The 27533-nt window shown below is 42.2% G+C and overlaps 2 protein-coding genes and 1 long non-coding RNA gene across 11 annotated transcripts in view; 1 reads left to right on the top strand and 2 right to left on the bottom strand.

Annotated features, from left to right (window-relative positions):
- Positions 1–1386: 1386 nt before the first annotated feature.
- Positions 1387–24884, bottom strand: C1H8orf76 (chromosome 1 C8orf76 homolog). Of its 6 annotated transcripts, XM_086884114.1 has the most exons (8): positions 24162–24884; positions 15501–15619; positions 14926–15105; positions 9623–9718; positions 7107–7250; positions 5807–6324; positions 2753–2885; positions 1387–1677 (listed from the first exon to the last, which is right to left on the bottom strand). In XM_086884114.1, the coding sequence occupies exons 3-8, from the start codon at positions 15016–15018 to the stop codon at positions 1471–1473; spliced, it is 1191 nt and encodes a 396-aa protein (XP_086740240.1). In that variant the 5' UTR covers positions 15019–15105; positions 15501–15619; positions 24162–24884; the 3' UTR covers positions 1387–1470. The 6 variants fall into 6 exon arrangements, with proteins under 6 accessions (XP_086740240.1, XP_023777233.2, XP_086740367.1 ...); XM_023921465.2 differs by lacking the exons at positions 14926–15105; positions 15501–15619; positions 24162–24884 and adding an exon at positions 11749–14498; XM_086884241.1 differs by lacking the exons at positions 14926–15105; positions 15501–15619; positions 24162–24884 and adding an exon at positions 11749–11910 and having other exon boundaries at positions 9515–9718.
- LOC147655308 (uncharacterized) lies at positions 8986–11565 on the top strand. Its single transcript, XR_015285760.1, has 5 exons — positions 8986–9745; positions 9847–10045; positions 10147–10213; positions 10415–10816; positions 10982–11565. It is a non-coding gene; the product is annotated as an uncharacterized LOC147655308 (long non-coding RNA).
- The window catches only part of ZHX1 (zinc fingers and homeoboxes 1), a 29137-nt gene continuing 17087 nt past the window's right edge, over positions 15484–27533 (bottom strand). For 2 of the 4 annotated variants that reach the window (XM_086881363.1, XM_086881433.1), the window contains exon 2: positions 16969–27533. In XM_086881363.1, coding sequence (XP_086737489.1) covers positions 24695–27319 — 2625 coding nt within the window. In that variant the 5' untranslated portion in view covers positions 27320–27533 and the 3' untranslated portion in view covers positions 16969–24694. Of the gene's footprint in view, positions 15620–16968 lie in introns of those variants that run through there. The other 2 variants (XR_015284694.1, XR_002862050.2) reach the window with 2 other exon arrangements.

Here is a 27533-nt window from a genome sequence, read left to right as displayed (position 1 = left end):
GCTGCCTGGAGAAGGCGCAGGGGACATCTCACTGTGCATTTCCAGTACATAAAGGAGGATAAAAGAGAGCTAGAGAGGGACTTTTTACAGGGGCCTGTAGTCACGGGGCAAGGGGGAATGGATTCAAACTTTAAGAGGGCAGATTTACATTAGATATTAGAAAGAAATTCTTTGCTGTGAGAATGGTGAGACACTAGAACAGGATGCCCAAGTCTAGTGAAAGGTGTTCCTACCTGTGGCAGTGGGGTTGGAACTAGATGATCTTTAATGTCCCTTCCAACCCAAACCATTCTATGATTCATGACAGGTTCCCTAATCAGTATCTCAAAGTTTTAAAATTCATCTAGAAGTAGCAGATACAATTCACACATGGTGAATTATCATGCAATTGTGAATTATTTAAGGTTTTGGCACTCTATAGTACTCCGAAAGAAAACACTGGAATACATGAAGAAAAGGGGCAGAAAAATATGTCTAAGAACTACATCCATCCATTATAGAACACTTTTACAGAAATCTACAGGAAAATTAAGTCTCACAGTTTAAGAGAAGATGGGGAAGAGCACACCATGTATGTCTGAATTGTTAACTATTTCAAGTGAAAGAAACAGGAGGATCTTTGCCCTCTTCTAGATGCCCAAAGCACATAGCATCAGTGCTTGAGAAAGCAAAGTGTTGTCACTATCAACTGAAAGCACAACAGAAGGAGCTGAATGAGGCAGAAACAACACTGTCAGTTTTCACAGCAAAGATCTTCCTTGAAGGCTTTAACAAAGGATAAGCTCTGACTAAACACTCTTCAGTACATATAAACAACCTTGTCAGTTTTTTCCTTCTTATCTAAGCACACTGAACACAACACTATAGCTTGTTCAATGCCTGCAACAAACACTTGGCTTCAGAAAATCTCCTAGTTTTTAAGTTAAATATTTATTACTTAGATTTCCTTCCTAAAATATATGGAAGTATTGTTATTGACAACTGCTAAGCATAAATATATTAGAGATTTCTAGCTATCCATCTCTGAACAGTAAATCACCATAATGTAAATCAAGAAATATTAAAAGAATTACTTTAAGAAAATTGCTCATTCTATAGCTCTAAATGCAACAACATTAAATTTGATACCACAAAACTTTAAAATTTGGCTTCAGAAAGGAAGCTTCCATCCCACTAGCATTGCAGGCCTCAAAAAAAATCACAGGCACTTCAAACACAAATTGGTGAGGAGTATGATGGAGAGCTACCTCTGAAAGCTGAAAGCTTGATTTTTTGTTTTCCTTATAATTTTAAATACAAACAAATCAGTGAACGAAGAAAAGGATGCAAGGTTAATAGCTTAAATACAGAGATTTGTATCTATTCTTAAAAGAAATACAGTAAGAATTTTTAAAAAAATGTAATATGAACTTTATTGCATGTATCATGCCATAATCATTTAGAAATACAAGAATAAATACAACAAAACATCTATGTTACTGAAGGTGGGAGATAAATATCGGAATAAAATTGTCTGTCAAAGTGGCATAAATCATCTTGGAGATTACCAAACCATTTAATTTCAAATTCCATGACTGAAGCAGTCACCAGTGATGACAACGCTGAAGGGCCTATGCATTTTACCTCACCCTGAAACTCCTCTTTTAGTTTTTCTGGTATAAGATCCTGCCCCATAGCCTGCAAAAAGAGTAAGAAAGAAGGGAATCATGAAGACAACTTGCAGAAAGAAACCCATCAAACATGGCACTAATAAAAGATCTTTACATACAAAGCCCCTGTCACATGAACCACACACCATCCTGGAGAAGTTTCCAAGCCGTGATGAAGTTGCCTGCCTTGGCATTCTGCATTCAGGGAGAGCTGAGACCAGAGCTCAGCGCTGCACCAGCCCTCCAGCTTCTGGCTGCACTTGCACAGGAGTGTTTCACTCTGAATAGCAGCAGAAATCTGAATGCCAGCTCTGCATTTGGTGCTCACCTTCATCAACACTGAACTCCTCCTGGGGCAGGCAGTTCTCTTGTCCCAGCAAGGGAAGCAAGGAGAGAAGTTTCTTTTCCCAGCGTTTCCCAACCCTGAGGCAGCCTGTGTGCTACTGCCCACTCATGGATGCCATCCCTCTGACTGCCTGCAGCCCAGCAGTGGCTTGGCTGTCACTCACTGAAAGCTGTAATGCTGACAGCAAAGTTAGAATCTCACTGGCTTCATTTTGATCCTTATGATAAAAGTCAGAAGCTCTTTAAATAGCACTAAAAATGTTTAATCTCTATGAAGAGATTAAATGCAATATTGCTCTCCTCTGTTATGTTTTTTAAACTATAACCCAGTACATTACACAAAACAAAGAAATGCAAAATAAAGTCTCTTTCTGGAAATATTTAATACTTTTTATGCAAGTGTTAAATATTGCTGTGGCCATCAAAGTAATCTTCACTTCCATTTCAAACTAGCGATTCACTTTGGGGCATCTACAACTCCTGAGATAAAATGTCCATCCCAGGAAATGCACAGTGCTGATGCAGGTGCAAATACAAGTCCAGTGAGAAACTTAACAACGCTGCACATTCCTGAAAGGATAATCTCAGCAGATCAGAGATCCACCTGTGTGACACAGGCCAGGGCTCTACAGGCACCTCTGTCAGTTCCAGATAACACCAGTTCCCCGTGCTTCCTGGCACAGGTAATTAACTCAGGGGAGTGCCATGCTTTGAATCCACACAGAGAACTGAGACCCTGCAATGAAACATCCTCTTACTTTAGTCATCAGCAGCAAGGAGTTTTCATCAAAACCAAGTAGAGCCACTTTGTCATCAATTTCCTTTTGACTTTTTCTGTTATTCTCTAGCACAAAGGACAACTGTTGTGACTGGGTAAGCTGAAGTAAAAGCCTGGAATGAGAAAGGCAGTCAAAAATTGGTACAGCTGGGAAAAGAGTAAGTCAGCAGACCTAAAACCAACCAAAATGTTTAATACTTTCATTAACACTTTTAATACTTTAAAACAGCTCTTCTTCCTGACTTTTGCATACTGCAAAGAAGTCAATACACCTGTATCAATCTACCATGGGTATTGTATTTCTGTGCTATAAAACTACTGAGAAGTATTTTTGAAAAACAATATGCCAATGGCTCTGGTTGCTCTCTGCAAACATTTTTGTGCCCATATATTCATCACACCATTCAAAAGTGAGACACCTGTGACTCATCAGGTGTCCCATGTCCTTACTGCAGCCTAACAAGACAGCAGCACACTTTAGCCTATGGAACCTGAAAAACTACAAATGTGAGGGTTTGGACAAATATCAAATGTCCTCCCCACACAGGCCAACCCTGGATTATTTCCTAAAAGTGTTCACCAGTTTTGGGTTCCAGGCAGTGCCCCAGAAGTCACAGCCATGAACTGGTGAAGGTTACACACTCTGCTCATGACAGAGGTTGATGTCATGCAGGGCCATCACCAACTGCTCAACCAGCAGGAACAGTGGCATTTTCCACAGTCCTCCTCATACAAAGGATATGAAGGTAAAACAGGTTGGCAGAGGAAATATCCAGGTATCTATACATTTGTCTCAAATCCACTGTCAGACAGATTAACAGTATTATGCTTATTTTGCACTTCTAGGAACACAAAGACATATTGCATGATCTCCTGTGAACTCACTGAAATTCACAATTATTGCATTATTGCAGGGATAAATACCAGTTTTAGAGAATTCATTAGGGTCTAGAAAAGAGCCACAAAGGTGATCAAAGGCCTGGGAAGCCTGCCATTTGGGAAAAGGCTGAGAGAACTGGGTTTGTCCAGACTTGAGAAAAGAAGGCTTAGGGGAGACCTCACCATGTTTCAGTATTTAAAGAGTGGCTACAAAGAAGATGAAGACTCCCTTTTTACAGGGAATCACATGGAAAATATGAAGGACAATAGGTATAATGTTAATGTTGAGGAGATTCCAACTGGACACAAGAGGAAAGTATTTTACAATGAGATCAGTCATTGGAATAATCTTCTCAAGAAAGGAGGATTTCCCAGTGTTGGACATTTTTAAGATTTGGCTAGACTGGGTGCTGGGCCATCTTGCCTAGATCATGTTTTTGCCAAGAAAGGATGACCCTTGAGGTCCCTTCCAACCTGGCATCCTATTATTCTACAATATTTAATAAAAGCACCATTAGCACTTAGCAGTGTTGTTACTGAAAATGTGTTTTATTCAAGCTTTATGCAAAAAGAAAAACAACAATCTTTTTATCCCATTTACTGAAGTTAAGTGAAGCTGGTGTTATAATAATGGTGTGCATTTTTAAGGAAAAGATCTCAAGATCTGGGATGAAAACTTTCATCTGAACACTATAAACATCAAAATTTACAAATCTGAATTTCTTGGTGAAAACTTTCCTGAATTTACAGATGGTTTGTTGGTTCCAAGTAAAAATGTAAAGTATTTTTAATTTATAAACTATTTTTGTTTTGAAATTTGCATCAATACAGTATAAAAAAGAGTGAAACTTCAATGAAAATTAAACAAAAAAATACTCCAATTTTTTTTCAAAACTATAAGAGTCAATTATTCATGATGCATTAACAGAGAACCTTATTTCCTACAAAAAGCAATACTAACATCCCTTTTCCAGGTGCAACTTATCCTGCACATACATTTATATAACATCTACACCCCACTTAAAATCCAGACCTGAAAACATTATACAATGTGCATAAACCTTGGGCAGGGGAGAAGCTTATCCTGGACAAGTGTATCTGCAAACATAAGCCACAGTAACACTCTGTGAAACTGTGCAGCCAAGCAAGAAAATGCCACAATTTATAACTGTCTCAGTTCTGAACCATACACACACATACAAGCAGCACAAATTATTAATATAAATGTACCTTCAATATTCACTATCAGTACTAAATCAATGAACTTCTTCCAAGGAGCAATTAAAGTCTTTGTCTCTTAGTCTGAGTACAGTTAAAAGCTACTATTTGGGCTTTTTTCATTTCTTAAATCTTCCCCCAGCAGGGCAGTTATAAAGTGTTCTCTGTAAACATTTCTGGATATTGATAAGATGCCTTTAAAAACACTCAATGACTGATACATTACTGAGAGGCAAGAGGGGGAAAAAACCGTCCAAGATTATTTTAACAAAACCAGTTCCTAATTATCTCTTTGAAAGATTATGTTTTGGGGATTTTTGCTGTATGCAAGAGTTTTAGGAAGAGGGAAAAGAAAAGGAAAGAACATTTTAATGCAGCCCTGTCAATCAGCTGTCACGGAGTTCATTTTCCAGCCTCATCCATTATGCAGATTGGGGTATTATTATAAAATACATTTTCACTCAAGCATGAGGCTTCAAGCAAATAAGACAGGTGGCACTCGCAGAAGGAAGACTGGCTATGCCTTCCCTTTGGGGCACTTCTGCTACTGCATCTTTAATACCAGACCAGGTCTAGCAGGAGCATTTGTTGAAGAACAGACCCTTTTGTATATAATTACTTGAAAAGATTCACATTATAAGCTCATTAAAAAATTCTACTTCTCAACCATGCATGACACTGGTTTACTCTTTCCACTCAGATTCAGACTCTTCACAGCCACCACACTAAGTAGATTTTGCTTTTTAGATCTGAAGCAACAGTAGAGTGTTTCTAAGTTAGTGTTGCCAACTCTGAAACAAACATTTAAATTGAAAATGCAAACTGAAAACAAACATTTAAATTGAAAATGCAAACTGAAAACAACTGGGAAAAATATGCTTTACATCATTCTTGACTGAGAGAACTTAACATTCTAAGAATACATAGAGCTAGTTACCTTGCTCTAATAAATGAGGCACATGCTTTTATCCCAACCTTCTTTAACATGTTCTGCTTCCAGGACTTGGAGTCTGCACATTTCTCTTTGTCTGTCCGCTCCAGCTCTCCTGAAGTGCAGAGGAATTCTTTCACCACTTGGCTGCTGGGACAAGTCACTGCATTCTCCTCCTTTGTTTCTGCAGCAAGGCTGAACCAAGGGCCTTCTTTCTGGCCATCACATTTGTGAGGCTGCAAATTAATCTCTCTGCCAGTCAATGTTCTGAAACTGCTATTACTTACACAAACCTCTTCAGAGTGATTTAGATTTGCTCCTGGAATGACCAATGGAGACAATTTCTGTAAAAGGCTCATATAAGCTTCAGCAAGTAATTTCCAGAACCAGGGATTGAAAGGATGTAAGCAGATCAGTTGCTGCAGACACATCATCTTTTTTTCCACATTTTCCAGATCCTGGTAAATGGAAAACTGCAGGTTGAGAACCGTCGTTAAGTGATCTGTGTTAGTAGCGCTGTTTCTCTAGAAACAAAAGATAATAGATTAAAAAGGAGTAGGACAGAATCATCCTTCAGAGCCTAAGAAAATGTCTCCCTGAATAATGACATACAAATATCACAAGGTAATTTTTAAACTTTGCAAAATGGTGCTCTTAATTTAAAATGATACAATAGATCTTGTACAATCAATCTGACAGCATTTCCTCTAGCTGCCTTGTCCCAGTCTGAGAGGCAAGAAGGTCCTAAATGCTGTCATTTGTTTATTTGCCTTTGTAGTGTTCTACAGCTGCCTTTCTTTGCATCATAAATACCTTTTATATAAAATAAAAAGCATCAATAATATTCCAGCAGACTTCAGAGCTGCTGGACTTTTTCCTTTATGGGAAAAATTCAATTCTGGCTAGATACTCTTCTTGGTGGCAGCTTGGCAGCAAGTATATGGAAATAAAAGGGAGTTTTGAACTGTCACTCGTATAGTGGAAAGATTTTAGCACTCATTTATTCCCTTTCTTATAATTCCTATTACATTGCATTAATTCTGCCTGGCAGAGCATGATATTTAGTCCCTTCCAGGACTACCAGTTTCCCTGCACAGGGAGCTCATTGTGGTACAGGGTGTTCCAGTTTCTAAAGAGTGATTATATCTGCAGTGACAGTTACCCTCTGTTTACCAAATACTCCGAGTACTGAACATCCTGAAGGATTATACACATGAAAATTATTTTTCCAGAAAATGGTCAGTATAAAAGAACCATTGGCAATGTTTTCATATTCAATGCCTTAAAAAAAGACTGCGTTATTTACCATTTTTTCTGCAATATCCAGAGCCTCCTTGTGCTTTCCCAGGCGAGATAAACACCGAGCCTGGCCCTCCTGGACATCTCGTCTCATTGCAATGTTGCTGGCAGGTAGGAGCAGCAGGCACTCCGAGTATTCACACAGGGCTTTCTAGGAGTGTCGACAGGAAGAAAAGCAAACAAAACAGGGAGAGATTTGCATTTAAAAGCAAGCCTGAAAGCGTTTTAAGACTACAGTCACAAAGGAAATTCAGAACCTGAAGTCCACACACATTTTCAGTTCTCCAGACTCAGGTACTACCTGTAGGCCCAGTACTGCACAGCCAAGTCTAGAGGGTGATGAGCAGCCGCAATTCTAACTCATGCTGAGGCCCAAGCAGGATTCACCACACATCTCTCCACCTCTCTCCCACCAGGCTTGATCCAGAAGGGATCATCTACTGACCTGGGTAATATGTGACACAAGACATCTTTCCCCCCAGCTCAATGATCTGAGTGCTCATCCAAAATCTGTGGGGCCTTGTTTCAAAACCATGACATTCTCCATGGGAAGGTCTGAACCTCAAATAATCAGTAAGTCAGAGAATACCACAAAGAAGACGAATCTCCATTGTTCCCATAGGCTGGTTTTAATGTATTTGAAATAAATATTAATTGGGCTAAAGAAAAAGGCAAGAATGAGCAATACTTCTGCAGCTTAATGCTCAGGGCACTCACCAGGACTCCAATTAACATTTAAATACATTAAATTAAGTATTCAGTGAAGCTAAGTCTGGAATCTTGATTTCTCTCCCTTTGTGTAAGTGCTCAGAGAGAAGACTAAACAGCAGTGCTCATTCTCCCATCTCTCAAAATCAGTATTTAATCAGTCCTTGCAAACTTTAATGGTTCCAACAGAAAGAGCTAGGAGACACACCCTAAATACTTCCTAGCCAAACAGCTGAAATATTTTTCTTTCCCGATGCTGATCTCACATTCATCCCTGAGCAAAAGAGGGAGCTCCCCTCTGCTCAGTGCATGCAGCAGCCACTGGTGAAAATGGATCAGAGAGTTGAGTACAACCCTGTTTGCCTTGTTATGTGACAAAGGGATATAACCTGGCAAGGTTCAGGCATTATGAATCCCAAGCAGATTCTACAGTCACCTCTATCCTAAAAATGGGCACAGCTTAGATCTCTGTTGTCCTTGACATTTCCTATCAAGTGGCCTATCCTAAAGTAAAAAAAGCTGACAACGAGAGAAGAGATTACTACCCCTATTTACATATTTCCAGCCCCCTTTCTAAGGTCAATAGTTCCAAATTGGTAATTTTATGTGCAATCAAGCTCTGGTTCTTGTTCCACCAGAGATCTAGGTTAGCAATAAAACTGAAAACATTTCCAACATAAATCACTGCAACAGAAAAGAGTTAGGAAGCAATACTCTATTTTATTTAGCAGAACTGAGGAGGTGTTTTTCTCTCCTGATTGGGAACCACAGCAAGGAGAAATCTGCTTCTCCCGGAGGTCAGCAGCTATATCTGACCATAGCCTGAGTCAGTTCTGCTATCAGCACCCTTTTATGAATCCCTTCAGGACATCTCAGCTGACACTAGAAAATCTAGTCAGGTATACACAGGGCTGCAGTAGTGCTGGACTAACATCAGGATCAGTACCAACTAAGGTACAAGAAGATCTACAAATCCAATGGGCTAGGAGGAAGAGTAGAGTCAGAAGTCACCTGGAGGGCTTTGAAATCAGGGAGCCGGTAATGCAAACCATAGGCTGGAAGAGGGAAGCTACACCTGAAACAAAGCCTGGAGATGCTGATTTCGACAAGAAAACAAGGTAATGAAGGCCTAGATTCTGTAACTAGGACTGCAAAAGGCAGGAGAGCACCGCTGATGAGGAAGGCAGCTCAGGACGCACACAGTGAGGGCAGGTGTGGGACCACCGCGGGCAGGAACAGACACGGGCCACATCCAGGCACGGCAAAGGCACAAGCGGCCTTGCGGAGCGAGCAGAGGCGGCAGAGAACCGGCACAAGCCAAGCAGAGGCAGCTCCGCGACCGGCAGGAGCCTGACGGCCACTACCGCTTCCATCTGACAGCGGGGGGAGCTCTGAGAAAGGTGACCCGCAGCCACGTGGTGCCAGCCATCTGACAGCCTTTGTGCGACACGGCATCATCCCCGGGCGCTGAGAAAGCCACACGCCAAACTGTGAGCGTGACTGCCCCGGCCACACACCCCGCTCTGCCCGCGGCCTGGCCGCTGCCCGGCTCCCGCCCGCCATCAGTTCCGGGGCAGCGCCGCCTTCCTGCCCAGTGTGCTGCGGGCTGGATCGTGCCCGGACACAGATCCCCTCCGCGGCCCGGCCCTGCCCCGCCTTCTGCCCGCACCAGCAGCGGCATTAATGCGGCACAGCCACATTACATACCGCAGGCCGCGGTACACGACGTACGTTCACCCGGGCGCAGCACATCGGGGACTGCAGGGCGCCCCAGTCTGTGCCCCCACATTTCCCCGGCCCGTGCCCTGGAAATACCTCGAAGTCCCGCTGCCGGAACGCCCAGTCCGCCCGGAACTTGCTGGTCGTGAGCCCGCCGGCGCCTTCCCCGCCGTCAGCCGCGCTGTGGAACCACTGCGGGCACAGAGCACACACAGAGCCGTGAAACACTGCGGGCACAGAGCACACACAGAGCCGTGAAACACTGCGGGCACAGAGCACACACAGAGCCGTGAAACACTGCGGGCACAGAGCACACACAGAGCCGTGAAACACTGCGGGCACAGAGCACACACAGAGCCGTGAAACACTGCGGGCACAGAGCACACACAGAGCCGTGAAACACTGCGGGCACAGAGCACACACACAGGGCACACACAGAGCACACACAGAGCACACACAGAGCACACAGAGCACACACAGAGCCGTGAAACACTGCGGGCACGGAGCACACACAGAGCCGTGCAACACTGCGGGCACAGAGCACACACAGAGCACACACAGAGCACACACAGAGCCGTGAAACACTGCGGGCACAGAGCACACACACAGGGCACACACAGAGCACACACACAACACACACAGAGCACACACAGGGCACACACAGAGCACACACAGAGCACACACAGAGCACACAGAGCACACACACAGAGCACACACAGAGCACACAGAGCACACACACAGAGCACACACAGAGCACACAGAGCACACACACAGAGCACACACAGGGCACACACAGAGCACACACACAGAGCACACACAGGGCACACACAGAGCACACACACAGAGCACACACACAGAGCACACACAGAGCACACAGAGCACACACAGAGCACACACACAGAGCACACACAGAGCACACACACAGAGCACACACACAGAGCACACACACAGAGCACACACAGACCCGTCGCGGCCCACCCTCCCGCCGTCCCGGCTCCTCACACGGGGCTCGCAGTGCCTGGCGCCGCACCGAGCCCCGTCCCCGCCGCCCTCCCGCCGCTCCCGGCTCGGCGCGAACAGGGACTCCTCGAACTCCGGGCCCAGCGCCGGCTCCATGGCCGCCGCCGCTCCCGCCGGCCCCGCGCCGCGCGGGGGGAGGAGCTCGGTCACCGCTCACCGAGCGGGAAGTGCTTCGGTGAAGAGCTGAGCTGGGGTCCCGCGCCTTGATAAACTAACTGCGTGATTGCGGAGGTGCTCTGTTAGCATCTCGTTCTGGCGACTTTGCATAGGGTGAGTGGGAATGTGTTCTGGTAACGTTTCCATTTGGTTTCAGTTCTGTCTCAAAGTAGATGTGTGACCTGCTCTAGGTGACCCTGCCTTGCCAGGGGGTTGGACTAGATGATCTCCAGAGGCCCCTTCCCACCCTAGAAATTCTGTAATTCTGTGAAATTTCAGGCTTTACACGACAGGCTTTCCCAGAGCACCCTACACTGAGCTATGGGAAACGGGGGCACAACAAGCGAAGACTGATCACAGACCTCCTTCAGGATGTCAAGACTCGCCCGGCTGCTCATGGAGAGCTCTACATGCCCCGGCTGCCTGCCCTGCCTCGTGGTACTACTGTGCACAGTGTGCTGTGTTTTAAGGCTACTGCTGTGCTGTTTCCTTGCTCCAGTCTGTCCATCCTGGATGGTCCATTTTGTTCCATCTAATCACCACACACGTTTGGAGAAGGTGAGCTGAAAAGTCATCCTTGTACTTCCCTAGCCTGCAAAATGGACTAATGAAATTTTTAATACCAGAACACCTTTTGAGGCCAAAGCAGTGCTTGTATAGATGATTTTAAACGTTTCCTTCTAGTAGACATGTAAAACATGTGGTTTGCTTTTGTAAGGGATTTTCTTTCTGTGTGCTTAAAGTACTCTTCCATACCAGCAGAGCTGTGACTGGATGTAGTATGACCTGGCATAAATGCCAGGGTAGAAACTCATCTTTGGTAGTTGGATTTGATCAGAAAAATAAAAGCAGCTTGATGTTTCTTTTGCTTGTAAACTTGCTGTTTGGCAAACAAGCCCTCCAGCACAGAAGAAACTGGTGAGTAATTAAGTCTTGAGAGAACCAGGAGTTTGCTTGACAGGCTTCAATCTTCCTGTTAAAAGTATCGAAGTAGGTGAGGACAGTCACTTGTATATGCACATCAAAACCATCTGGTTTCCTCCTACCTGTAGAACAGGGCAGGCAAAGCACATGTGGAGGTTGGCACAAGTGTCAGCACCTGTAGTGCTCCTCACACATACTGGACACTCTTGTTGTTTCCCCCTACTCCAGGACTGCAGGTCACGCTGCAACAGACCGGTGTCTGATGAACAAGGCACAAAAATCCAGAAAGAAATAAACACAAATCAAAAAGAAGAAAGCCCCAAAAAAGAAACATGACTAATCAAAGTGAAATGTGGCCACAGCTCAAAGGAAGACACAAAAGGCAAGGCATTCCCAGGGGCAAATCCCACAGCAGCTGGTTGGTTGCCAGCTTGGATTGCAGGGTACTTCAGGGCTGGGGGTTTCAACCATCGATTCTTCTGATGGTCTACAAAAGGCTCTGTGTTGCAATGCAGAGAATGCTTTTGTCTGGTAAATTAGTGATAGGAGAGCCACGATTCCCGAGTGTCACACAGGGGGTCTAGCAGCTGACTGTGGTTTGAGTTATAAGTCATGGGCAAAGTATTGCCTCTCCATTACTTCTTTGCCTGGCTCCCTCCTGCCCCTGCCTCCCCTCAAGACATTTAAAAAACTCCTCATATATTAGTTACAGAAATTAAAAAATGCAACTTTAAGAAATCCCTCTGCCTTGTCAGCACTGGAGGTTTGCTCAATTTCTCCTCTAAGATCCAAGTAATCAGTGTAGCTGCCAGAATACAAATTCTCACTGTACTTAAATAAAGCTGTTTGCCTGAGTTTGCAAGGCATGATTTGCCTTGATGCTGTTAGCCTTGGCTTCACAGAGGAGAAAACATCATCCCTGGAAGAGGCAGTTTTGAGGGGGCTCAGATATACGAGCCCTACAAGAGCCTGTGCTGCTACAGCTGCGCTGTGTAGGTGGCTTCAGGGATAAAAAGAAGCTATAGATGAATGTCTGCCCAAAGGCAGCCAAGGTCGTACTCCACTGCCAGCCACCAGCTCGGCACATGAACAGTGGACCAGTAAAAGTGGGCTCCAGTAAGTTGTGTCCTCCAAGCAAGTTCCTGTGCATCAGCAAAGCCATTGTGGCTGCTCACACGAGCGTGCCTCACTGTGGCAGTGCTGAGGGGCTGTGACCCAACTTCACCCTGGATGAGCGGGAGCAGGCAAGCCAGGGACAGGCCGGGGTGCTTTGTCTTGCAGCCAGAGTGAGCCCAGAAACAGCCCAGGTTGTGAACTCAACTCCTGTGATAGGCAGGGTTTTTCTACACTGTCCTAATTCCTTAATCTGGAATTGGCCAGGAAAAGAAAATGCAGCATGGAAGACAGAGTTTGTCTAATCCCCTTCTTCTCCCCATTTTCCCATCTACTCTGAGGCAAAATTAATTCAGAAGAATCCTTCTCCAGTGTTACTTTAATTACTGATGTTGTTATTTGTATTGTGATAGCCTCCATGGGTCCTAGCCACAGTCCAGTCACTCTAATGCCAGCACCAGACATACCACAAAGGCTTTAGAGACCATCAGACACACACAGCAGAAACAAGAAACCTCAGTTGGCATCTAGGGCCCTATCTTGGTAGGCACTACCCAAACACATTGGCCAGGAATGATGCAGCTCACATGGCCTTATTAAAATACACTGGAAAGCAGCTGCCTTTGGAAAAAAGCAGAAGGGAGAGTAGTTCTCTCCTTTAAGCAAGAGAACTGCCTGTAGTGAAGAGGCCAAATAAGGCCCACAGGCAGCATTCCTCAGATGGGGTGGCTCCTGAATTGTTAAGTGGATTCTTCCAGACATTGTGAAATATTCATACCTTGAGGGAAGATTATTTTCTTGTTGGATAGTCATAATGTACACCCTTCCCTAAACACACTCATGAAAGGAGAAGAGCAGCTCTTTATTTTTGCTGACATTGTCTCACTGTGTCCTTGTCTCTTGCCTTTTATTTAGATTAAAAGTTCTTTACAGCAGAAACCACCTTTCATCTTCTTTGCATGGTGTCACACATAAGTGAGCATTGTCCATGACTACTGGAAGGGTAATACAAATAACATGTCATAGTTTGGGGCAGACAGAGGTTAGCACTACTACAAACTGCAAACAAAAAAAGTTCTGATGAGCTCACATGAACTCTAGCGTAACTTACAATGATGACAGTAAGTTCTAGTTCTAGTTAGACACAACAAAAATTGAGTGGGGAGGTAAAGAGTGCATTGTGGAAATCAGAGAATGAACTGTTTGTTAATATAAGTCAAAAGCTACTTAGGGGTCTCCTTAGGACAGACAGGAGAAGATGCATCCCCCAAAAGATGGTTAATTTTCCTGCTCTGCCTTGAAACAGTGCATCCTTTCAGGCCCCTGGCAAGCCATATTAACTAGGCCATAATCCATCCCCCTCAGGCCTCACAAAACCCAATAAAGTTGTTATTGCCAAAAGGGTGCACTGCACACAGATGTGTTCAGCTATTAATGGGTTTTGCAACTATTTTCTGTCTAGTAGGATAAATGATGAGCAGAATGAGTATGCCCTTGGGTTTGACCAGAAAGCTGTCAAAAAGAAAAGAGGAAAAAAGCTTTCTGGAAAGATAGAAAGAAGAAAGTGATAAAGTGCTAGGAATAATCCTAGTGATCTTCCCAAGCAAGCTTACACATGTCCAGTACTGATGTGGTCATGTGTCTGAACTGTTTCACTCAGCCATGTAATACAAGCACTGAGATTGTACCTTGATGGTCTTTGAATACAAAAGTCATGGCAAAGGGTGGGACTTCAATCTACTGCTCTAACTGGAAAATCAACAGAGTCCTAGGGTTGGGCACAGTGAGGTTTGCATGCCTCCTTCTACACCCTTTTTTCAGTTTTATCAGTTTTTCTGAAGACTCATTAACTTGCCTTGGCCATTGTTAATGCTTGTTGCTTAACTGCTATTTAGGATGAAACAAGGCCGCAGAGACCACAGAAGATTCCTTACTTCTCTAGCTTAAAACTTTCCTACTGCAGTTTTCAGGACTGGGCAGGACCAAACAACACTGGTGGCAACTCCTCTAGGACACCATTTAAGACCTTTTCTGTAACATTGAATAAACTGAGCTGACTTACTACAATATTGCTGTCTAGCAGGAACAAAGAGAAACAAATCAAAATAATTAGAAAAAAAATAAGCTACACTGAAGAAATATACCCAGGGCTTCAGGCCTGCCCTTCAGCAGCCCTCACAACTTACATGTTTTTTCAGGCCTTGCTGTTTTTCCATATGGAGGCTGCCCCCACATAGGAAACAACCAAGCTGTTGATTGTGCACTGTCTTGTTTCCCATACAGCTTTTGCACCGCTGGAGAGGACGAGTGGAAACTGCTATTAAATTTAGCTTCTGTGTCTTATTGCCTTATACAAGTAGCAGTGCCTGAAGAAAGTGTGAGTCACAGTAGAGGGAAAGCACTGGTCAATGAACACGTGCAAACAAAATGCAGAAATCCAGAATGGACTTTGCCCACAACTGTTCCCTTCCCCCAACAATTGCACGTGAAACTCATTTAGAACAAAGAAAACTGTAAAACATACAATAATTATGCAGTTTTTTACTTTGTGGTATTGCTAGGAAAAATGATGAACCCCTTCCATATCAGAGCATCTGTGGGGCTCCAGTTCTGAATATTGTGGGTGCCAGGTGTGATACTTGTGGGCTCTCTTCCTTGTTAGTCTCTTAAGACAGGCTTTACTGAAGTTGTTTTTTTCCTCTCTGGCTCTCATTTAGGAAAACTGAATATCACTAAGAGGAGAATTACTGCCAACACTGACCTTTATTTTCACTCAACGACACAAATCAACTAGGTGTGACACACTTTCATTCCCTTTTTCCATATTTTCTTTCTTCTACCAAATATTTTAAGGTAATGAAGATCAGCTCAGCACTGAACCTGTAAAGATACACACATGGGAGAGAAATTAGTCACAATGCTAGTAGTTCAATATAATAGCAGTAGAAACATATATTCTAATATTTCATTTTAAGGTATTTGAAGTGAAACAAGTCATTTAAATGTTAGAAACCCCCATCTGTCTGAGACTAGGGACCTCCAGCAGCAATATTTCAAAGCAATACCACGCCCACAGGGAACAATTTATAGAGGGACTTTCTGGCATACAAAGGAAAAAAGACAGTACACAAAGTGGCTTGGTATTTAAATTTGCAAAAATAGTAGTTGATAGTATTGTTATGAAAACAAATGCAAGCTGAAAGATGTTGGGAAGAAGGGGCTGGGGAAGGGGGAACAACCTACAAGGCCAGCTGATCTCTTGTGAAAATATCTACTGAATTGCAGCATTTTGGAATTGCTGATAACACAGAAAACAAAAAGGGTACCTTTAAAAAACGATGACTGCATGCATAATCTGGTGATTCTTATATTTCTCTCATTAGCTGATGGACTCTTGAAAACACATTCTTTTTTTTTACCCAACCAAGTAGAACTATTTGACCAAATAGTTTGGCCACCAAGCTGTGGTGACGACTCATGCTCGTCTCCCATCCTGTCCTTAGGTCACTACTTCAGCTAGAGACGTCATTTTTCATACTAACATTAGCTACAGCACAGGAATTACTCTCTCACTTTAGACATCTTTTTCTTTGCTTGGGATACACGTGTAAGCACAATGCCAGGCCCTCCAGGAAAATCTGAGACTCAAGTTCCTCCAGCTGCAGCTCAACAGCTGGAATAGATGGGTGTGATGAGTCACACCAAAGCAAGACAGTGGCACTGCCTCCAGCAGGGAGTGGCTGTGAGTGATGGCAGGTTGGGCTCATGGGAGAAGGGCAGAGCTCCACAGCAGCTTTCCTCAGACCCTTCTCATCTCAGGAAAAAATACTTATTCAAGCAGCCTGTCCAATTGATGGGGACTTCAGTAAGGAGGTGGTTCCTACTCACCCCTACTTTTCCCACCCTGAATATTTTAAATGCCATAATAAAAAGCATCTGCCATGAGAAGAATCACGTGAACGACCCTGGGCTGCTGACACGGCAGAACAGTTCAGCAACAAGCAGCTGTACTGATTCACACGTGAGGCTGACCTCACACTGGCTGTTCAGCCAAGTCAATTCTCCAAATTCAATGCATCTGAGGAATTGGTGAAATTCTGTTTTGTTTAACAGGGAAAATGATATTTGAGAAGGTCTGTTTTGTGACATTTTCATACAGACATGATTCCTGGTTTCCATGCCACCTCTTAAAACCACACGCACTCAATAAGGAGACATTTATTCCATTATTTCTGCTTTCAAATTTTTGGTACAAAGTTTATTTTCAGAAGTTCTGACATGATCCTTTCTTCTACCAGCGTATTTAGGATTTTTCTATCTCTGATTTATTTTCTTTATCTGTTGAAGCAAAAGCTGTAATTGCTACAGAAAGAAATAATGGCAATATTACAAATATTTTACAGCAGCATCCATTCGTTTCTTTGCCTCAAAAAAATAACAAAAATAAATCCAAAGACAAGATCCATACAGCCACAAAGGCTTAGGTTTGTAATATCCAGAAGTATGCTGCGTTCCCATATATGAGTTGTACAAGTCCAGCACAACTTTCCAAGTTTGTGCAGAGCCTGATAAATAAGACACAGAAATATCAGTTACATTATACTGTTTCTAAGAACTTTTACTCTGTAAAATGTTTGGTCACTCAAAGCTATAAGCTTAATCACATATCAAAGAACACAGGCAATAAAGCCCATCTTACTAAAACATATAGTATTAGGCCAAACAAAATATAAGAGGACAAAATCTAGTGGTCACTGAAGCCTCTTCAAAAAAGGTCTAAAACAGAATGTTTCCATCATGTATCAGAATAAAAACGTACTGTATTAAAATTTGATTTTTTTTACAAGCTGTCTTTTAATCAGTCTTCTATTTACAGTGCAGAACTGCCAACTGCAGTAGTTTAACTTTGGCACAACACTAAGTTCCAATCCTTTTGAGTATTCAAGTCCTGTGTGTGTCCAAAAATTTTCTTGGTTTCACGAAAAGATTAGGCCCATTCACAGTTAACCAGTTATCTTGAAATTTTTCAAGAATTGCTTCCCCTTCACCACACTGGGCAGCTACAAAGGAAAGACATTGTAAGCTATTGCATCATTCAAAAGAAACTCTTCATTCTAAACAGTGACAGTATTGTTGCTTCCTTTAATATCACGTACACCAGACAGATCACACAGACAGCTACATACTGGACACCTTTCTAAAAACCTTGCTGGTCGTTAGTGAATCATCTTCCTCATACTTCAAATACAATGCATTAACTTAATTTCATTTCACATGTCAAACAGGACATTTAAATATATTGCAATATATTATAGAAAATTGCAAAGCGCCATCATTTCTGTAAACGAGACTGACACCTGTTAACTCTTCTGTGCACATGAAGAGCAGTACCTAGTGCCACATTTTCTATACAATATAAAGCCTTCCCAGGTAGGGCAACTCATTTTAGTGCATTTCTGTACAGACTGTAAGCATACATGCAGATAGCCAACTATGCAGGGTTGGAAATACTTCTGTAAGCTGAAACTGGAAGATGGGGAGGGGAATATTCTGAAATCACAGCAGAGCTCTTGTGGTTGATAATTTTGTAGCATAGATGAGGACTTGACTCTTCTGTCACTATAGAAGATTCTTTAGGGACAGTTTCATGATAGGTATCTAGTAATGAATAAGTATAAGGAAATACTTTCATCAACTGGGACACAAATATTATGTGTCCTAACACATTCTATGTTATGCACAGTCCAATGTTCACACAGTAACCTTATCTCTAAAATACTTGAGAAAACCCAAAGCATTTTTATGCCACAGTATTATAACCAAGGATCAGTTACTTTATCCACCACTGTAGTGCTACCTGCTCTAAAAGAAAAAAAAAAAGGCCTCATTTCCCAACAAGCATCAAGTTGGAAGCAGAGGTCAGTACCACTGCTAACCACAACACAAAGATCAGTGCTGCAATCCAGCCAGAAGATCTCTCTCTACAATGCTAGATGTCTCCAGTGTCAACAGCTGCCTGCAAGTCAGGGTAAGTCAGTGGAGCTGGGGTGCAGTTCCTCTGAGCCACTCCAGGCATGCAGGATGAGCAGGTTTGCATTCCTTGCTGTGCTGACTACCTACAGTGTCTTGCCCTGGTGCAGACATCAGCATGCATCAGGCAAATACTACCTTAATTCATGAAAAGTGCTACAGGATGCTCACTTATCCCTCTACATTTTTTAATGTTGTGTGAGTTGGTTTTTGCACCTTTTCACTGAAAAGGTGCAGATGCTCTTCACCACAGAAAGAAAAAAAATCCCCAAGAACTAAAATCATTAAACTTCGAAATACTGGCTATAACCCACCTGTGCTTCAAAATATCCCTTTTTAGAAGTGGGGAATAATGCAGAAATTTGAGTTATTGTTTGTTAGTAGCCATTAAGGGGATTTTTCACTTTCTGTTGAAATTTTTATTTCAAAATATTTTCCTACAGAATTTTAATACATCAGCAAATCTCAAGTAACTTGACTTGGTAAGTTTGTGTCATGCTTCTTGGTAAATCTCATTTTCCTAGGATATCACAAGCTGGATAGCAAAATCAGACATAACCCAGCACTGTTCAGTGTAGAGAATTGAATCCTCTACTAGCCCTTTCCATCTTTCATTTACACCATCATTCCAGGTATTATAAACAATTCTTGAAAGTTTTACTGTTCTCTGGTCATTGATACTATCTCTGTATTACTACTAAATGCAAGCAAAATTGTTTTCAAAGAAAAAAATAAATTAAAGAAAATAGCTATATTTCATTGCACTCTACTTTTGTGCCTTCAGGTTAGGGCAGGGATATTTAACACTACAGAAGCTTTAAGATTATCTTCTCTCCTTGGGAGATATGAATACAGACAGGTATTGGACTCAGGTGGAGGATGCAAATCGGTACTACCATATTTACAGAAGCAAATACTGCCATCCAGCCTGAATACACAGTACTCCATTAAGTGCAAAAGGGAAAACACTCCCCAGCTTAAACCACAGCCTGGTTACTCAGCAGCCAGAGATCAGTCATCAGTTACTGCTGTGCTCTCATTTCAGAGGAAAACGGAGGAGGAGAATGTCTGCATCTTTGGGCTTTCTGGCCTACGGGGACCGTGTACAGCCATGAATCACTTTGCATGGGATCCAGAAATCCTTTCTTTGCTCTGTAGAGGGGGAGTGGATTTGCCTGCCTCAAGCGTTTCTTGGAGAGCAAAAGAAAATCTGCTTTTGTTCAAGGTGAGCAAATCACCCATTAGAAAATTATTTCATGTCATGTGTGGACATTACATGAGTTTCCCAATAATCATAGTTACAGTCAGAAACTTTGAATTATGAATTATAGTTCATAATATAATGAAAAAGCAGTTTTCAACATGGTACCAGACGAGGTTAAAAAACAGCATTTTTACTCATTTACTACAGTGTATTAGAGATAATACACTAAATTCTAATAATCAGGTACTAGGTATCTTTCCTGTTCTTTGCTTTCAAACAAAGAAGAGATTTCTATGTGCTAAAAAGGAGTGACTGTACAAATTTACTCTCTCTGTCAGAACAGAAGGAGTTAAACTTGTCTTGCTTATCAACTTCTAGAAAAGTAAATTCTGCGGGGCAGGCTAAAGTCAGAGCCTTCTGCGTTTTCCCTTCTGTTCACTTCTTACAAGCCAGCACTGTTAGTTCATTCAAACCTCCAGGGGAATATAGGCCTGACTTTCTTTTTTCAACACTAACTTTGGGGTCATTGAGAGGTGATACTGGGAAGACAGCACTGTTTAAGATGGAACTGTGCTCTTTCACTGCACTCAGAAGCAAGGGTGAGATGAAACATGCCACAAGCAGGACGATACTGTGATGGTGGATGTTGTCCCTGGTTGTAACGTTGCTTTCCTTCTTTTAGATCTTTTCCCTCTCCATTCTGGCACAGGATTATGTTCTCTTTTCAGCTGAATTCCAGAGACAGCACAACTGGCATCATGAGAGCAGGTAGTCCTGGCAGAAACAGCAGATGAAGAGAAATGCACTAGCTTAGCTCTAAAGGAACTGATGCTCACAACTGAGTTGTGATTTAGTGGTCCCAATGAAGAATGAGAAACCAGCCAAGAGAGGTAAGATCTAAGCAAGATCAGAGTTTCTTTGTCTCAGTGTCAGTGACAATCACTGAAGCCTGGCTCATAATGAGCTCAAACCTAAGAGGTGAAGCTCCACAGAAATACAGAAAACATACCTCAGGTTCATCTAGACACAGTCCTTAACATGCAGGAAAATCAAGAAAGTCACATGGACACTGACTCCTGGGCAGATGTATTTTCTTTCCCCTTCCTTTCCCACTGCCAGTATAACTCAGTCCAAATGGTTTCCAGAACATCTTGCAGGTGTGCATAAATTATAAGAGTGAGCCAGGCTTACAGGGGTGCACTGCTTATGAGCACAGAGGCACTCAGAATCATAATAAATTAAAACACTTGCTGATGTGCTTAAGTTCAGGGAGTTTCCTGGATGTGACTGGTAGAATGAGAAGGTGCCATATCCTCTCCACCGGGCCATTTCTGTTTCTCTCGGTGACTGTACAGTGCCCACAGCATCCTAAGGGTGGCTGAGATGAATCTGGGCTAAACCACTGTTACCAGTAGTTTGAGCTCCCACAGTCTTGACCACAAATGAGAGACAGAACTGACCACAGCACTTCCAATGCTTCCCCCTCTAAGTCCTGATGTGGGAGCCTTCTAGGAGTTTGCCTCTCTCCCAGTACATAATACAAATACACACATGCTGTAAACATGAAACAGACTGGTAATTAATGGATTCTGTTCAAACAGAAATAACAGTCAGACGATGGACAATAATGAATGCATACAACTTCTGTCTTCAGGCTGAACCCACCCAAATTTTCCTTATCCTTGAAAAGGCTTAAAATGTGCATGTAGCCCAACATGCTATGTGTAGGCTCTGCATCTCTCAGCTGATCCACAGCACATGGTTTAATTTAAATTTTATGTTCTGCAAAGAGATAATTTCCTCACTGAGCTGTAAATACTGGTATAGCCAGTGAAACACATAGACAGCCGAAAATCTGTCTCAGTATGCATCAGCCACTGTCTCTGACCATTCTACTGAAAGACCTCCAATCCAACTATATTTAGTCTGATAAAAAATGTATTTCCTCTTCCTGTGTTTTTCAGACCAGATGTGCTAAGGCCTACCATTGTAGCTGAGTGTTATTTAATAGAACACTGCCAAAGTGGAAAATATCTCAGTTGTAATTAACTTGGATCTTTGTATTTTTCTCCATTTTTTAAAGGCAGGATTCCTAGCTAACCTAAATAAGTCTCTGCTAACAAAAATGGAGATATTTATTTGGACAGGCTGATTGGTTGTTTTGGGTTTTTGGGCTTTTTTTAAAAGAAAATTAATTCTGGGTCAACTTCAAGGATTAAGGCAACTCCCAGATTTTGCTTGCTAGAGGCATATTCCCAAGGATTTGGTTTAATATTTTTGGAAACTTAAAAATAGCATGTTTTCCTTCTGGCTTTGTTCTTTCCTACTCAGCAAGCACAGATTTTTGACCCTGTATTCCCAAGAGAACTTGAAGCTAGCTTGAGTCTTTCTTGTATCTGCTGGCATCTATGACAGCACACTACTATTATCATCTACACTATTACCAGACAAATGAGAATCCCTCCCAACCCCATGCTGAAGAGGCCAGATCTTGATCTCGCTTGTACCACCTCACATGCAGAGTCATAATCACTCCTGTGAAATATGCTGACAATGGGGTTTGCTTCTGCCCCACTCCAAAGTTAAATTGAGGGATGCTTGATGATTCCCCTGTAGGAATGTTGGCCACTTTGTGTCTCACCATCTCTTAAGCCTTGGAAGCCAAGGAATAGTTTCATCATCAAATTCATGACATATACCATAAGCTATTGCCTTTTTCTCTCCAGTAGTCTTAAAACAGTCAGAAGAGGTCACCCAGTAAATGGCTTTCATATGAAACATCCTCCTGCAGCTCAGGAAGCTTATTCAATATGTGAGCAGAAGGGCAGCTACAAGAGTCTAGAGAGAAAGGTCTAGGAGGTTAACAATATTTTTTGTCAGACACTACTCTCTTTCTTACTCTAGCCTGGGCTTCAGGTATATCCACATTCAGATATGAAAACCAGATCTAACATGGACTCCTCTGCTTCAGAAAATCATGACTAAAAGGGCTTTCCTGGTTTTTTTTTTTGACAGTTATCACAGTCCAGAAGAAAGACTAATTCTAAAATTCTAGAACAGGTTCTTGAAGATGAGGAGACACTAAGTCCCATTTTCTCTGCGCTAATCTGTCCTCATTGGTCATCAGATGCAGAAGCCCACAGAGAAGATGCTGACAGATGTGCAAAAGGAGATAGCTAGTATCCATTCCATTAGTGCCAATGTAAAAGCAGACAATGTTGGTAACAGCAGCACCAATTCATCACCATCTTTTGACATCTAAATATAAAGTAACTTATCCCTTAAAATGCAGGCTGGCAGTAGCAAGAATACAAACTACTCTTCCTCAGAGTACCAGTTCTCTCAGATGCCAAACATTTGCCTTAATTAATTTGTGTGAATTTGGCCCATTGTTTTAAGTTGCTAATTCAAACTGCACTATGACTTCATGGTATTGAGACCAAATAGCTTTTTTTTTTTATTTAAGATGGGAATGTTTTATATCAGATTAAACTATTCTGGAGTTCAGTTCAGGTAGATCAAACCACCTCCAGAAATAAGTATGTTCACCCAGCAGTCCTAGGAGCAATCAGCACAGTGGTGAGTCCAACAGTTAGGATGTTTTACAGTTAAACCCAGACACAAATCACTCGACTGGGCTACCACTGAAGAACAATTCAACACTAACGTGTAATTACTAAGCATCTAAAAGCCACATAACTTCATTTTGTTTGTGAATTAAACACCATGTCATTGCCACAACTTACTTGAAAACCTTTCTTACTCGCACCAAAAGATGTTTTTCATCTCTGTATCTGTATATTCTTACAAACCCCTAAGCAACTCTGAACAACTTTTAGGCAGTTTTTGTCTTACGTTAACCTTAAAACTCTGTGTCAGATTTCAAGAAATTACTCTTTTTTGCTAGAAATATACCTCTTTTACCATTTCCAACAAAGGAAAGAATGCACAAGGTAGAAGTGAGTGTTACTATTAACTGCAACAAGTCTGTCAGGCATTTAAATTAGATTGATGTGGGATACACTGATTAACTGTCACAGAAAGCATCTTCTAGCATCAGACTCATTCAGTTAGCTCATAATTATCAACAAGGAACATTTCAGTCCAAGTTCTGTAAACCCAAACCACTCTGAAGATATGCAAAAGGTGCAGACATCACCTTATTTTCTTAAACCAATCAATCCTCACCCCTAGGTTCATTGGTTCCTTTTGTCACACTTTTCCCCTTCTGTTTTCAACGCTTTCCTTAAGAAATAAACCCAGGCCTTGAAACCTTTCTGATGAAGGGATGTTTGCAAAAAGACATCTAATATTTTTGTTTTCCTCCTTCATAAGCAGGCAATGTTCTCTTACAGCAACAACAACAAAAAAAGTCTGTGGTTTTTTGGAATTAAACAACATAAGGCAATTAAATATTGAGAAGCAGTCACGTGTATGATGAACATGAACCTTCCCATCGGTAGTGTGGAAAAGGAGGAGCTGAACTTGATCTGACTTGTAACCCCCTGTCCCAGGACAGGCCCGAGGATGTTCATCTCTTGTAGCAACAAAGCAAACAGTTCTTGCCTGCACAGGTAGCATCTTGCCTAAGCACTCTTAGGTGGAAGGAAGATGCTAAGCAGCTGCTTGCTAAACTGAAGGCCATGAAAAATCATGTGGCTCTTCACCATAACATCAAACCTAATTCATAGGGTTTTGGTCCCCAAATTCCAAATTGTACATCAGTCAGTTTTTGAAAGTTTACGTTTAACATGTCTGGGGGGTTCCCAAGTATCACTATCATCTGTTTCTTCCTCATCCTCCTGATCATCCAGCATTTCCTCTTCCTCCTCATTCTCATCAAACAGCTCTATTCCAAGTTCTAATCTTCTTTGCCTTTCTGCAAACCATTCTCTGACCTGCTCATATCCCATGTGAGATTTGGCTACCAGTTCATCAAGGTCTTGCTCATTAAGGAATTTGTGCTTCATATAATAGTCCTTCAGGATTGCTGTTCCAGTTTTAAATTTTATGACAGACACACCTCTGTCCCAGCAATTTAATCTCTTGCTTCCCCTAGGCCTCCCCCGAGGCCTCCCTCTCCCCCTTCCTTTTGGTCTTCCTCTCCCTCTCTTCCTTGCAAAGCCTTGGCCATTCAGACTGTTTGCATTGGCACTCTGGTAATAGTAATACCATTTCAATCCACCATTTTTCCAGGCGTACCGAGTATCTCCAAACCAGCTCACAATTTCTGATCTTGGAAGCCCAGTTTCTTCTGCCAGCTTGTTGTATTCTTGTGGAGATGGCCACTGAGTACGGACAAAAGAACTTTTGAGCATGTGCAACTGCTCTGGTGATTTTTTGCCTATTTTGCTTGAAGTGGAACACCCTGATTTTGTTCCTGCTGCTCCATCTCCCACAGATGTTTCTCCAGTCTCCTCTTTTGAGCTGCCAGCATTGCTTTCATTCATGTCAGCTCCCTCTTCCTTCAAGACATTTGATTTCCTTTTTTCTGTAAACCAGGCATCAATCTCTCTCCTGGTCAGTTTTGTTTGGGCTCTTAACCTATTCATCTCTTCCTCAGTAAGGACAGGGTTATTAAGAAAACTTGCTTGGAGGACTTGCAGCTGTTCAGAAGTCTTTTCTTTGAATTTCTGTGGGCTTAAATCAGGAAAAGTACCCCAAGATGATTTGCTCTGTGTAGTGACTCCTGTTGGAGATTCATTCATTTCGTCACTTGAATCAATAACAATGGTGGCACATGAATCACTATTGAGATGAATCCCATGATTATTCTTTGAGTTTCTCTGATTGTAGCGTGTATCACTGAACCATTTTTTGATTTCTCCTTTAGTGAGGCCTGTTATTTTCATAAGTCTAACAATTTCTGAGTCTTGAGGAAACTGGTTTTTAAGGTAGCTGACTTTCAATTCTGCCAGTTGTTCCTTAGTTTTTTTTGCTCGTATGCCAAAGGAGTCAGGATTCATTAGTGTGGATTCATTTTTGATAGGCTGAGGGGCTGGAATGGCAGCTACTTGTTTGGTTTCTGCAATAGGCTGAGCACTGTGAATCTGACTCTTCTGTAACTGTGTTTGGCTTGGGACTCCTGCTACAGTCAAAGCTATTGGAGCTGTTACTGGTAATGTATTTGTACCTGCAACTTGAGTGAGAACAAGTCCTGGCTGACCAACTATTTGGCATGTCTGTAAAATTGAAGGTAAACCATTGCTAGCAGCCGAAATGTGTGCTGGAATAACGGTAATTGTCTGTGGCACAGTATGCACTGTGCCATTAAATTGTTTCCTCCTTGCTTCCTCCACCTCCTCTGGTGTCCAACTCACTCCGTGTTTCAGACGCTGGGCAGAAAACCATATTTTAATCTGTTCCTCTGTGTACTTAGCTTGTGAGGAAAGAACAGTGATTTCTGACATGGTTGGATATGGGAATTTGTTGTAGGTGTTAAGCAAAAGAGGATTGTTATCCAAAGCAGTGTTATAGGCTGGAATGCTATTTACAGGTATTAGTACTTTCGGAATCAGGTTTGAGTTCTGTGGAGCTGCAACAGCTGTTATAACCTGTGCCACCCCCGGCTGAAGCACTGGTGCCGGGTTCACTGCTGCACCAGCCACATCTGCTGCACTGCAAACAACTGAATGGCTTGGTTTTGACTCAGAAACTGCCGGTGGGGGGTTTTCTACTACTTCTTCTGAGTTTGGCTCGTTTTCAGTTCCCTTTTCTTCACCAGGAATGTCATCAACTACATTATGGAAAACAGCAATACGTTTAGCCTCGGTTTTGTTTTTCATCATTTTCATGATAGGAGTTTTGCTAATGGAGATCCCTGATGAGGGGACCTCAGAAGAGTCAGCCTGTCCAGCATTTTCTTCTCTAACAAAACTCCCATCAAAAGTGAGATCATTTACTGTCTGTTCAAAGATTGTCTGGTTATTTCGTTTCACCATAGTCAATTTAAAATTTTCCTCTCCAGGGTGGTGCTTCAAATTATGTTCTGAGAGGGCATCATATCTTTTGGTAAGGAAATTACATTCTAAACAAACATAGGATGAATTTAATACTACGTTGGGGTGTTCTGAATCCACATGGAAAGTAAACATATTGAGATCTGGAGTCTGAAAAGTACAGTATTTACACTCATAACCACCTTCTACTTTATTTGCGTTTTTCTTATTGTCTGAATCCACATACTCATGAACTTCCTCATCACTTGTGACACTCTCTGCTGTAGGGTTATCTGCTGGCGTGAGCACAGGTGGTCCTTCCTCCTGGTCTGATACCATTTCTAGATCTGGATCCTGCTCATTGGCTAAGACCATGCAGGGTGTTGTTGATTTTCGTTTACTTGCCATGACTGTTACAACTGGTCAGATACAGACTTAGCTTCAAGCTCTTCTTGATTAATAATAGTAATAATAATAATAATGGCTTTCGGTACTTCAAGTCAGTTCTTGTAAAGTCTCAACATTTATCCCATTAGCAGCTTTTCTTTCGTAGTGCAATCAGATTAAAAATAGTTGAGGATGAGATGTTGAGACACACTGTTTTAAAGTCCACATCCACCAC

The sequence above is a fragment of the Cyanistes caeruleus genome, chromosome 1, assembly GCF_971803275.1.
Source record: "Cyanistes caeruleus chromosome 1, bCyaCae1.hap1.1, whole genome shotgun sequence".
Classification (NCBI taxonomy): domain Eukaryota; kingdom Metazoa; phylum Chordata; class Aves; order Passeriformes; family Paridae; genus Cyanistes; species Cyanistes caeruleus.
The sequence above is the reverse complement of the archived record's forward strand: the minus strand, read 5'-3'. Positions and strand labels throughout refer to the sequence as shown.

Coding starts and splice junctions, on each gene's coding strand:
- C1H8orf76 (XM_086883999.1), bottom strand. CDS start 10,642: ATGGAGCCGGCGCTGGGCCCGGAGTTCGAGGAGTCCCTGTTCGCGCCG. Junction 6,325..7,106: donor TGGATATTGCAGAAAAAATG/GTAAATAACGCA, acceptor TTTTGTTTCTAG/AGAAACAGCGCTACTAACAC. Junction 1,678..2,752: donor CCTTGCTGCTGATGACTAAA/GTAAGAGGATGT, acceptor CTCTTTTTGCAG/GCTATGGGGCAGGATCTTAT.